The sequence below is a fragment of the Amblyomma americanum genome, chromosome 4 (assembly GCF_052857255.1).
Source record: "Amblyomma americanum isolate KBUSLIRL-KWMA chromosome 4, ASM5285725v1, whole genome shotgun sequence".
Lineage (NCBI taxonomy): Eukaryota > Metazoa > Arthropoda > Arachnida > Ixodida > Ixodidae > Amblyomma > Amblyomma americanum.
Genome location: NC_135500.1, coordinates 89,760,391 through 89,772,787, shown reverse-complemented (window position 1 = coordinate 89,772,787; position 12,397 = coordinate 89,760,391). Strand labels below are relative to the sequence as shown.

At 46.3% G+C, this 12,397-nt stretch overlaps 1 protein-coding gene across 1 annotated transcript; it reads left to right on the top strand.

Moving 5' to 3' along the window:
• Positions 1-823: 823 nt before the first annotated feature.
• Positions 824-11,161, top strand: LOC144129655 (histone-lysine N-methyltransferase PRDM7-like). Its single transcript, XM_077663766.1, has 5 exons — positions 824-839; positions 1,118-1,353; positions 3,361-3,613; positions 10,681-10,788; positions 10,989-11,161. Exons 1-5 carry the CDS (start codon positions 824-826, stop codon positions 11,159-11,161), a joined length of 786 nt encoding a protein of 261 aa, XP_077519892.1.
• Positions 11,162-12,397: the final 1,236 nt, after the last annotated feature.

Sequence of the window (12,397 nt, the reverse complement as noted above, 5' to 3'; positions counted from 1 at the left end):
TCTGTTAGACCTTTTCCTTCATTGCCTTTAGTGCAGTGTTCTGGGAATACAGCTTTTTGACGATACCGGCAGCCGAGGTCTCGTGATGCTGCGTTCAAAGAAATGTTTACTTGCCAGTTCAATCTGAGGCGATCTTTTCAGTTTCTTTTTTGCAATTAACAAAGAAAGATGAGTCATATTTTCTTTGGCTTAGATATTATGAGAATGCCTTGGGAAGCACGTTGTTAAATTGACGTCTCAGCGGTGCAGGGGCGGTTTTCATCTGCGTATGCTACACCTGAAAGGATGAACTACAGCTCAATATTTTGTATAGCTTGCAATTGCATCATTCCTCATCTTAGCGCTCATTTTTGATCCTAAGGCCCCAGGTGTGAGGAGGTTGGGAAGTAGGGGCCGCTGCGCTGAAAATTTGCTCCCCGTAATGAACAACCGTGCGCACGCCTATGGACACCGTTCAAAAACGTGTCTAAGCATCTTACCTGACGCTAAACACGCACTCATCCTCTTAGCAGCAAGCGCGGGAGCACACGCGCGTAAGATTGGTTCGGGACATGAATGTGCGTGATATATTACAAATTTTTTCGAGCGTCGAAACCGCGAAATTTGGCTAAAGAACCCGATAGAGCCCCGGGTTGCTCACCAATGCATATGTGCGAACCAGGCTCTGCAAGGAGAGCCACGAGCGTAGTCGGCTGTGGCAGTAAATATTTCATTCCTTCCATTGTCCAAAACAAGGAAACAGTGAGTAAACGGGAATGTGAGCGAGTGGACATGAGCGCCAGTAAAGGGTTGTGAGGGTAAATGGTTGTGTGTGTGAGTGGACATGAGTGTGAGTGGCCGTGAGTGTGATTGAGCCACATCTCACAGGGACGAGGTATGCCTTGACCACTCTATTCAGCGGACAACCGTTTCTTAGTGAATTACTGCTCCCTTCGTTTTATCGTGATTACCCGCCAACATATCACATATCTGGACGACCCCTTTTGAGCATAGATTCCTAGGATTGTGGCGTTCATTAAAATGCAAATGAACAGAGTTTTCTTGTATGAAATTGCAGCTCCACTGAGGCTGAATGCTGTAGTCAGTCTGGTTTTCGTGTGAATGCTGTGAAAAACAGAAGCTGGGAGCAGTGCAGGCATCCACGAGAGGGCGTGCCACTCGCAGGTGGCAGCCGGGGACCCACTGCGTGCCAACAAGAGCCTCCCAAAAGATCTGTACATCCGCCGCTACGTCTTCAAGCGCACCGAGTTCGGGGTGTTCACGCTAAAACCGCTGCCCAGGAGGGTCTTCTTCGGCCCCTACGAGGGTAGAAGGGTGGAAGTCAACGGAGAGGGCAACGCCTACACCTGGCAGGTGGGTCTAATACGAGGCCTGTTTAGAACCATGTACCACGGCTGCGTTTACAGCACAGGCGTCTTCTGTCTTCTACTACAATAGCTCTAAAGGTGAAATATTTTCTAGTCGGTGGCTCTGTCGTTATCTGATGAGGTTCGGAGAAATTTGAGTGTATTCCGCCTCCACTAACGGCAGATATTATCATGCGCACTGCCATTCAAGTGCTCATGATATAGCTTTCTCAGAACGAATTTATGTTTGACACTTTATAAACAGCCCCACATCTTCCATTGCTGCCTCCAGCAAGATAGCGGTGTCCAGCGCAGAATGATAGGCAGAATTTCCACCGTGATCAAACAGAACGGTAACTCAATTAATAGAACTAATACATAAGTTATCGCAAAGCATAGATAGCCGAAAACAAACCGACCTAATACTACTTGATTTTTCGAAGGCATTTGATCGAGTTACGCATAGCAAACTAATTAATAAGCTTGAGGCGACACTAGGTCAAGGACCTATAGTTAACTGGAATAGAAATTATATATCAGATCGAACACAGTTTGTACAAATTAACCAGCAAGCTTCCCACATAGTCCAAGTTGTGTCCGGTGTTCCCCAGGGCAGTGGCTTGGCCCCCATCCTCTATTTAATCTTCATCAATGATTTAGCCGCTAATGCTAATGTCAACATACGACTTTTTTCAGATGATTGCATCATTTATAAGGAAATAAACACAGTTGATGGCCATCAAACCCTTAACAATGCGCTTAAATCTATAACAAAATGGTGCATGGACTTGCAGATGCCCCTCAACGCTACTAAATCAGCTTATATGACAATAACAAGGAAGAAGCATAAATCAAATTTTCCATACACCATAAATAACACACCACTCACAACAGTCACGGAACATAAATATCTTGGTCTACTAATAACTGATGACCTCCGGTGGAAAGCATACGTGGCCATGATTACATCAATAGCTCTAAAACGACTCTTTTTTATTAGACGACGTCTGCGACTAGCCCCTGCCCAAACTAAACTATTAGCGTACAGCACTTTGGTTAGATATGTCTTAGTATATGGTAACGTCGTTTGGTTCCCTCATACTAATCAAAAAGTTTGCCCAACTCGAAGCAGTTCAAAGAAAAGCTGTCAGATTTATATTTAACAAATACCAAACAACTGACTCACCAACCGAAATAATGAAACGTGAGGGGATACAAACACTTCAAATACGTAGTAAACTCGCGCGACACAGATGATGCATCAACTAATTCACCAGCAATTAAAACTTGACGTTAATAAATATATTTCCTTTTCTAAAGCAAGACCGACGCGTCACAAACATTCTTAGACACTTAACGAGTACCCTTTCCATACTGACTGCTTCAAATACTCATTTTTTCCGTTTGCCACTCGCAAATGGAAGAGTCTTAAACCTTCAATAACTAGCAGCTCATCGTTAGGAAAGTTCAGCGCTGCCATCGAGAGCACTGTACATAATTAGCAAATATTTTTGTGTGTGTTTTCTGTGTTGCTAATATTGCTTCCTATTCTGTGTGCCTTTTTAATGTTACCTTTGTTCAGGTATACACAGACTACCAGTATTGTTTTCTGAACTATTGCGATACAACTTTTGTCATGACGCCTATTGTGAGATTAATTTGCCTTGTTTCGATAGGGTTATGATACAGTTCTTTGTATTGTTATTCTGCGTTGTTGTACTTTTGGTTGTATTTCCATAGTTAATTCCAGTGCCTTTGCTTTACCCTTACTATTAGTTGTCTATTTTACGATCTTCACCAAAATGATGTATTTTCTGAACTCTTATTACTAACCCTATTTTGCCCTCCTGCAACAATCCCAAATGGGACTAGCAGTATGTATTTATCAATAAATAAATAAATAAATAAATAAATAAATAAATAAATAAATAAATAAATAAATAAATTTCATGGTGCCTTTTTATCATGACCTGAAGGATTGACACACAGTCGAGTTTATTCGTGGTGTTCCCAGGTTCGCAAGAACGGCAAGGAATTCCTGGTGGACGGTCGTCCACTCGAGAGTTCCAACTGGATGCGATACGTGAACTCTGCGGCCAGCCCGCGGGAATCTAACTTGGTGGCCTACACGCGTCAAGGTAATATCTACTACAGGACGTGCAAGGCTGTCGGCACGGGCGAGGAGCTCCTCGTGTCATGCAGCCCATCGTGCGCCCGGGAGCGAGGGCTGCTCACCAAGCCACGAGCTTCGCGGCCACCCTGGGACGGTGAGGGGGTCGGCTCTTTTCGCGGATGTGATTCACTTCATGTGGGAAGGTGATACCACCTCGAGCTCGCAACGTTAAATCAATGTTCTGCCAATGGAATAAGATGTCTGCGGCTACAGAATGCCCTAGCGACGTGCTTAAATGCGCGACCACCTTAAGATATGACCTCGAGCGTACCAGAAGCTTGGAAGAACGCTAAGATTATCTTAATTCATACCAAAGCAGACGCCAAGGACTTAAAAAATTAGACCGATCAGCTTCCTGTGCGTTGCCTAGAAAGAATTTACTAGTGTAATCGCTAATAGACTAAGGGCAAAAATAGACTTGAATGAACCAAACGGTCAGGCAAGCTTTCGTAAAAGCAATTAATCAACAGATCATATTCACACTATAAATCGGGTGATAGAAAAATGCGCACATTATAAGCGACCCCGATATTTAGCCTTCATTGATTGCGAGCAGAGGTGGGCAACCTCATGAGGTTTCGACCTCACCAGGTCAACCTCAACCTCAAAATGACCTTAACCTCACGTCGTGAGGTGAGGTTGAGGTGAGGTCGGCGACGGCTCGACATTTTGTGAGTGAGGTCAGGAAATCAGACTTCAACCGCACGCGTGAGTTTGAGGTTGAGTGAGGTCGAAGTTTTGAGGTCAACACTTTTTGAAGTTGGCACGTCTTACTCCGACGAATGCCGCTTCCGAAACGGAGTTGCAGTGCATTACCGCAATGACGCTTGGTCTTCGACTTCCCCTGTTTGGACAACCGGATGCCACAGTTCCTTCTTAGCTACCGGTGCTGCGCCGTAATGTCCGTTCAGTCGTGAGCCTACAGGAAGACGCACCCTTCCGGTCTTCCCGGAAGGATCGCAGCACGCCACTCTCTCTCCCCCTTGCCCCGCCGGCGTAGCACCCGGCTGCGTGACGGTCGCCTCAAACTCCCGGGAGTGCGCAAAACACGTAACTCATGTTGACCCGCGGTAGCTTTGTTTGATGCCACAAACAAAGAAGTTCAGTCCAAAAGGCACGCAATAAATTCTTCGCAGCGTGAATTGCCGCAAGCAAGACTGCTCGGTGTTCATGCGCTGATGCCACGGCTCTTCGAGTAAAGGAGGTCCTGCTGTACATTACAAGCTGACTTAACAGAAACTGGAGAATGCAGCATAGGCGAGAGAATGTGATTCAGGTTGTTCTTAACAACGACACCTGCTGATTTGATTAGAAAAGCACGAAGCCAGAAAAACCTGTATAACATCGTCGAAGCTTTTGATAGGTGACTTCCCCTTTCGAATCTCACACTAATTCTGTATGTTCCCGTTCCGTAATGCAAGCAGATGAAAATATAATTTCACTTTTATCCTTTCGAACAACCTCTCCTTTTGATCTCCGGTTCCTTGTTCCTTCTCGGAAATTCGCTTATTATGCCGAAATACCGCAACACGAGGCGAACGCACCAGCATACGGTGTTGCAGCGGCGAAAAAATGCAAAAGTATAATGATTGTACGGTGATGTGGTAGCTGATTCCCTTTTCTTTTTTTTTAAATTATTATGTATGCATGGAACTTATTACATGCTCGCGCTGTGCTGCTGAGTCGCTGTTTCAAACCTAATATGAAGTTTAATAGGGGCATACTGTTGTTCGCTTCCGTTTTTAGTGTGCAATTTTTGTTTGTGTGTTTCTAATCATTCGCTTTTTTTTCTTTTCTCGTATGGGATCAGTTAGATTGGCGGCCTGCCTTGCAGACGACCAGGCATTACCCGTTATCTTTCCTTCAACTATTTTGCAGATACCCATCATTCACCTTAAATGGCTTCGTAGGATGCTCGCGTGGTGCTCGTGGGTAAAAAATGTCGAGGATGCTGGCGCACCATTGATTAGTTCAGTTTTCAAGGAAAAGAAGTGATGGACCTAAAGCAGCTTGTCTCAGACTGGTTGACGAAATGGTACCCAGAATTCTGTTGAGGCGTATGAGTATACATACTACAAAGATCATGCAACGACACATGCTTTTGACTCTCGAGATGATGGCGATGATGATGATGCTAACAGTATATCTTTGTGAGCCCGGGGAAGTCTGATATAGCGCTATCAATATGAATCCTGACAGAATATTGTTTATTGTATATTACCCAGCAACCGAAGACAACTATTGTGCATTTTGAAAGAAAGAGCTAGATTATGTCTTCGAACACTGTGCCAAATATTAAAATCACACGGGTTTAAACAAGTGGCCTAGAAAGGGCAGCGTGAACCGCTCTATCTGTCCAGAGCACTATGGCTCTTTGCTCAAATTTCCCCGCAGCAAAATCTCTTTCCAAGACGCCCCCCCCCCCCCCTCCCCCCCCCCCCGCCTCGGGCAAAAAAAAAAAATACGCCTAAGCCCACATGAAGTGGCGCGTTTACCTGCTGGACAATTCGAATGCCATTTATGGGGACCGGGTTGTAGGCACTCTTTGTAATGCGTTATGCGTGCATGTGTAGTAAAGTGGGATACTTATATGTATCTTGAAATGGGGGTGGAAGGGGGGTGGAGGGGGTCCTGGTATGACGAGAAATTACATCGTTGTCACTTCAGGAGGTGTGATTTCGTATTAAATCGTCGTCACGTTGCTAGGTTTGATGGCACAATACATAGCTGTCAAGTGCCCTGGTATGATGTCACACTCACATGATGTCAGCACTATTTATACTAATTAGTCTTAGCACTACCTAATTATACTAATTAGCGTTAATTAAATATGCGACGTCATCATCGTCGTCGCGTGACTCGTCGGCTCGTGGCGTCACATGGCGCCGTTTCTTGCGGACACTTTTTCCGGATATGACCTTGAAAGTAAGCCATTTAATGCTTTCGCGATAATAAAAGAAGCCGCTCGCTTCTACACAGACACAAACACAACGTGCCTCTCTTGGTGTACTACAGTCGCAGCTTGTAAAATGTTTTCGAAGGCAACACACAGGGGACTGAAAAGAGCATTCTCGCTATGCCGGATAGAGCGAGAAAATAGAATTATACTGATATGCGTCTGCATAGCCATCGTCTGCATAGCCATCGACGACCAGTTTCTTTATATTTGGTAACTTTTCTCAAGCCTGAAAAGAGTATCGTGAATACGTTCCCCCACCTCCCAATTTCTGCTGGATGGTGTAGGACGGCTGTGTTTGTCAATTACCGGTTCGTGCGTGAATGAGCGACAGCCTTCCAATACGAACAAGTATACACGAAGCAGGCTGAAAAATCATCATCATCATCATCATCAGCCCTACTACACCCACTGCAGGGCAAAGGCCTCTCCCATGTCTCTCCAATTAACCCTATCCTTTGCCAGCTGCATCCACCCTTTGCCTGCAAACTTCTTAATCTCATCCGCCCATCTAACCTTCTGCCGCCCCCTGCTACGCTTACTTTCTCTTGGAACCCACTCCGTTACCCTTAAAGACCAGCGGTTATCTTGCCTTCGCATTACATGCCCTGCCCAAGCCCATTTCTTTCTCTTGATTTCGACTAGGATGTCATTAACCCGTGTTTGTTCCCTCACCCACTCTGCCCGCTTCCGATCTCTTAACGTTACACCTATCATTTTTCTTTCCATGGCTCGCTGCGTTGTCCTTAACTTAAGCTGAACTCTCTTCGTTAGCCTCCACGTTTCTGCCCCATAGGTGAGTACCGGTAAGATTATGCTGTTGTACACTTTCCTCTTGAGGGAAATTGGTAAACTGCCACTCATGATCTGCGAGAATTTGCCATATGCGCTCCACCCCATTCTTATCCTTCTAGTTATCTCCCTCTCATGATCCGGATCAGCTGTCACTACCTGCCCTAAGTAGACGTATTCCGGCACAATTTCTAGGCTCTCGCTGCCAATTGTGAACTGTTGTTCCCTTGCTAGGCTGTTGAACATTACCTTGGTTTTCTGCATGTTAATTTTTAGACCCATCGATCTGCTCTGCCTGTCTAACTCGTTGATCATGATTTGCAGTTCACCTCCTGAGTGACTCAGCAAGGCAATGTCATCAGCAAATCTCAGATTATTTAGGTATTCTCCATTTATTCTTATTCCCAACTGTTCCCAATTCAGGCCTCGAAATACCTCCTGCAAACATGCGGTGAACAGCATTGGCGAGATCGTGTCTCCTTGCCTGACGCCCTTCCTTATTGGAATTTTATTGCTGACTTTATGGAGGACTATAGTAGCTGTGCAGTTGCTATATATATCTTCCAGTATTTTGACATAAGGCTCTTCTACCCCCTGATTACGCAATGCCTGTATGACTGCTGAGGTTTCCACTGAGTCGAATGCTTTCTCGTAATCAAGGCTGAAAAATATTGACACATAAAGTACTCACCGACGTACTGCTGGTAACCGCGTATGGGACACCCCTGCCCGCGGGCCACATACTTGAGGATACATCCCAGATTATAAGCTTCTCCTATTGCGTGTACATCAATAGTGTCTGTACACACGTTATTAAACAATACTATCATCATTTCGGCTTTACTGTCTCACAGGATTCTTGAGAACTGTTTTTAACTGAATAACTTCTGAATCGTTTTTTGTTTTGTTGTTCGTTAGTTTTCTGAGGTCGAGCAGCCGACCTGAACCTCACAATTTGAGGTTGAAGTGAGGTTAAGTGAGGTGAGCAGTGGTTTCAGGAAAAGTCAGGTGAGGGCATCTAAGGAGACCTCAATCTCAACTGATGAGATTGAGGTTTAGTGAGGTCGGCAAATTCTTTTTGACGTTGAGGTGAGGTCCAGATTTTTGAGGTCAAATGCCCGCCTGCGATTACGAGAAAGCATTTGACTCAATGGAAACCCGTGCATTCATGCAGGCATTGCGGAATCGGAGTGTAGAAGTAGTAGTAGTTTATCTAAAATAAATAAAAAACGAAAGGAAAAGAATGTTGCCGGCCGCGGCATTAGCCATCTAATATCTTAAGCACCCGAGCTGCAGCCGGTGGAGCTGAAAGGGAAACAGAGAGGATACCGAGGAGAAGTATAGAGGGGAGCGATAGCCAGAAAGGACACGGGAGACCTTTCTACACTATTTACAAAAGGCATAAAGCAATCAAGTTCGCGCCGCTCATGCGCTAATGTTGAGGCTCTGTGAGTGTAGAAGCGGCTGATGCGAAAAAAATGGAAGATATCTATAGCGACTGCACAGCTGCCATAGTCCTCCATAAATTCTGCAATAAAATTCTAATTAGGAAGGGCGTCAGGCAGGGAGACACAATCTTGCCAAAGCTGTTCAGCGCCTGTTTGGCGGAGGTATTCCAATGCTTAAATTACAATAGTTTGGGATAAGAGTTAATGGAGAATACCAAAACGATTTGTCATTCACTGATGCCTTGTTGAATCAGTGGGGAGATGAACTGCGAAGCATGATCAATGAGTTAGGCAGGAGGGCAGAACGGTGGGTCTAAAAATTGACGCGCAGGAAACTAAAGTAATCTTCAACAGCCTAGCAACGGAACAGCAGTTCACAAGTGGAAGCGAGGGGCTTGAAGTGGTAAATAATACGTCTACTTAGGTCAGGTAGTGACAGCTGATCCGGATTATGAGAGGGAAATAACTAGGAGGATAAGTATTGGGTGGAGCGCATGTGGCAGGTTCTCTCAGATCATGAATGGCAGTTTACCAATATATCCAAGAGAAATGTATACAACTGCTGTATTTTACCGGTACTCACCGATGAGACAGAAACGTGGAGGCTAACGAAAAGAGTGCAGCTTAAGTTAAGAGCAAAGCAGCGAGCTATGAAAAGTAAAAAAATGAGAGGTGTAACGTTAGGAAACCGGAAGCGGGCAGAGTGGGTGAAAGAACCAACCCGGGTTAAATACATCCCAGACGAAATCAAGAGGAAGAAACGGGCTTGGGCAGGGCTTGTTGTGCGCAGGCAAGATAACCGCTGGACCTTAAGGTAAACAGAGTGGATTCGATTTGAAGGTAAGCGTAGCAGGGGGCGGCAGAAGGTTAGGTGGGCGGATGGGATTAAGAAGTTTGCTGGTATAGGGTGGGTGCAGCTGGCAAAGGACAGAGTTAACTGCAGACACATCGGAGATGCAGAGGGCGTAGTCTGCAGGGGTTGTAGTCTGGCTTATGATGATGATGACAAAACTGAAGTGGACTCTCGACACATGTTTTTTTTAGTGTATTTTGCCATTGTCGTGAAGGATATGGGTCGGTAAGTTTGTCTAACATGTGGGGTGGCCGAACATATAACGACCAGAATGGGTCAGTCTCGATCTGAAATACGCTGGTTGTATAGCTGTCACTTTGAGGTCAAGGGGTGATTTGCTTAGTGCAAAAGGAGCTGCGTGGAGGCGTATTTTTTTTTATTAAAAAATGAATTTACAAGGTTACAATACGCACAATGCTATTAGACCCATAGTTGAAGGCTAGTTTCGGGTCCATCTGTACATTTTTTTTTCGGGTCCATATTGTGCATTTTAAATGCGGCATGCGAGGACGGTACATTGCGTTCATAAAATAAGTCAGATTCTAAACAGGCATAAACAAAAGTATGCATACACAATACATACATCCTCAGAAAAACAAAAAAGAACACAGCATAACGTCACATACTCATCAGGAATGTTTTTAATGATTCCACAAAGTTTGGTCTCTGTTTTATAAGGCATCAGCCTTAGCACTGACAGTGCGGGAAAAAAAAAAAAACTCCTTCCTTCCGTGTGTAGCCTCGTTTGGCAGGGGGAAAGTGATGAGAGGAAAATGTGCCCCTCCTCTCAAGGAAAGATGAGGGACAGAGATAGTGGGTTATGGAAGACGAAGAGAGGTTGTAAGGCGCTGGTTGGCGAGGGGAACGTGGAGAGGGGTGTGGTGTTTCACAGTGGCCCTCTTCAATTTTCCGCCTCTGTCTGTACGCGGTCTGCCTGCGGGTCGCCTGAGCGTGGATCCAGTGTTGGCTGCGTGTGGCCGGAGAAAGACGGGTGCGCCACGGACGTTCGTCGAGCGACGCGTGCGGTGGAGACATTATAGAGTTATCGTATAGCGCAATCCGCGATCCGCTAGCGTGACCCGCTTCCGTGAGGCGCCACTGCGCATGCGCAGGTCGCCCTGTGGACGCCTCATGGCTCCACATGCCCGTCAGCTGCGTGCGTGCCGGCCGTGTCGGCACCAATGAGCGTGCACCCAGCGGCTTCGAGATAACGGACCACGGTAGCGGATCGCGCTATGCATAATTCTCTTTTAAAAGGCAAAGGCGGGCTAGTTGGTGGTTAAGAGGGTAGTGCATATTGTAACCGCGCAAAACGCGTTGTCTTGTGCGTTTTTCTCGTCGTCCCTCGTCGTTTTGCGCGGTTGCAATATGCATAATTCTCTATTGGAGCACATAGCCCTTCTCTGCACCGCTTCTTCAGTGCCGCGTCGGGATATGCTCGCGGCCTACAGGCCACTGGGAATCATGCCGCCCATTCTCGAGGCGCTGCTGTGCGTACGGCCCCAGGGCTGTGCGCGCACCCGTGACAGAACAATGGTGAGCCTCTGTGTGTTCATCGAGCAGGTGGACTTCCGCTTGCTCTTCGCCAAGTAGTGCACGCGTGACATGAACGCTCCGTGGGTGCTACCTCTCACAATACGCGCGGCCGGGCGCCCCACCCCGGCCGCTCCTGTAGTGTGCCGCGCGCGCGATTTGTTCCAGACGGGGCGCTACGTGCGCGCGGCTATGTATGTAATTTATTTTTTTTCTGCAAATAATTGCGCACAGTGGCCGCTTGCGCGCAATTATTTGGGAACAGAACCTGGATATTGACGCGTGAGCGGCGCGAACTTGATTACTTTTTTGTATTTTGTATATAGTGTACAAAGCTCTCCCCTGTACTTTCTTGCTATCACTCCAATTTATACTTCTCGCTTTCCTCTCCCTTTCCCTTTAACCTCCGCCTGCTGCAGCTCGGGTGCTTAAGATATTAGATAGCAAATGCCGCAGCCGGCAATATTCCTTTCCTTAATTTTTTTTTTCGAGCTGCTCCGCTCACTTTCGGTGGCTGCCCCGAACGCGTTAGTTTTTCTCTGGCTGGGCGGTTTTCGGTTGGTAGCGGGCAGCCAGACTCGCCAGGACGATTTCGTGCTGGGAGCACTCGGGGCACTCGCAGACGACGGAGAGATGGTAGGGGAGCGGGAAGCGCGCGCAGCCTTTTTATGTGAAATAGAAGGACCGCGGTTCTACTTGCGATGATTTGCGCGATGCAGGGGTTTTTTTGAACAGACCATGGTGCATATCGTCCGTGTCGCCTGCAATGGCTCCTTTGCGGCAGTTCTTGCTGTTCATTTATTTTTTTTGCGTAGATGTGTGTGATTGCAGTCGAAGGTCTGATCACCTCCCAATCACAAATGGTCGCTTCGTATTACAATCGCAAATTATTTCTAAAATATATCGACTGTTAATTTTATGCGACCGGCTGATATTGCGATGGTGTTCGAGGCCTTTTTGTTCGAGGCAGATTCCAGCTCCCAGTACGCGCGCAAATACGAATGTGCTGGACGTGTTTGGTGAGTTAAGTCTAACGCGATACGGCAGCGTATGGAAGCGTCTACACTGCGTTCTGTGTAGTGAAAAGGCGGATGTGCTTTGAGTAATGCTTTATTGACTGAAACATTTCCTTTATAAAAAGACGTCATAAGCACATTGCTCCTGGCATCTGCGAGAGCATATATGTGGTCGCACAGGTGCACTTTTGTCAGCCGAAACGAGAGCTGGTTGCGTCGTCTCCGATTGCCGTACTGCTTGATGCTCAGGTCTTCTGCCGCAGATGCTTAAAATATCTGT

What these genes read in the sequence shown, in the direction of transcription:
- LOC144129655 (XM_077663766.1), top strand. An exon ending in GCAACGCCTACACCTGGCAG is followed by an intron (nt 1,354 to 3,360) that starts GTGGGTCTAATA and finishes TGGTGTTCCCAG; the next exon opens with GTTCGCAAGAACGGCAAGGA. An exon ending in TTCGCGGCCACCCTGGGACG is followed by an intron (nt 3,614 to 10,680) that starts GTGAGGGGGTCG and finishes GCGCATGCGCAG; the next exon opens with GTCGCCCTGTGGACGCCTCA.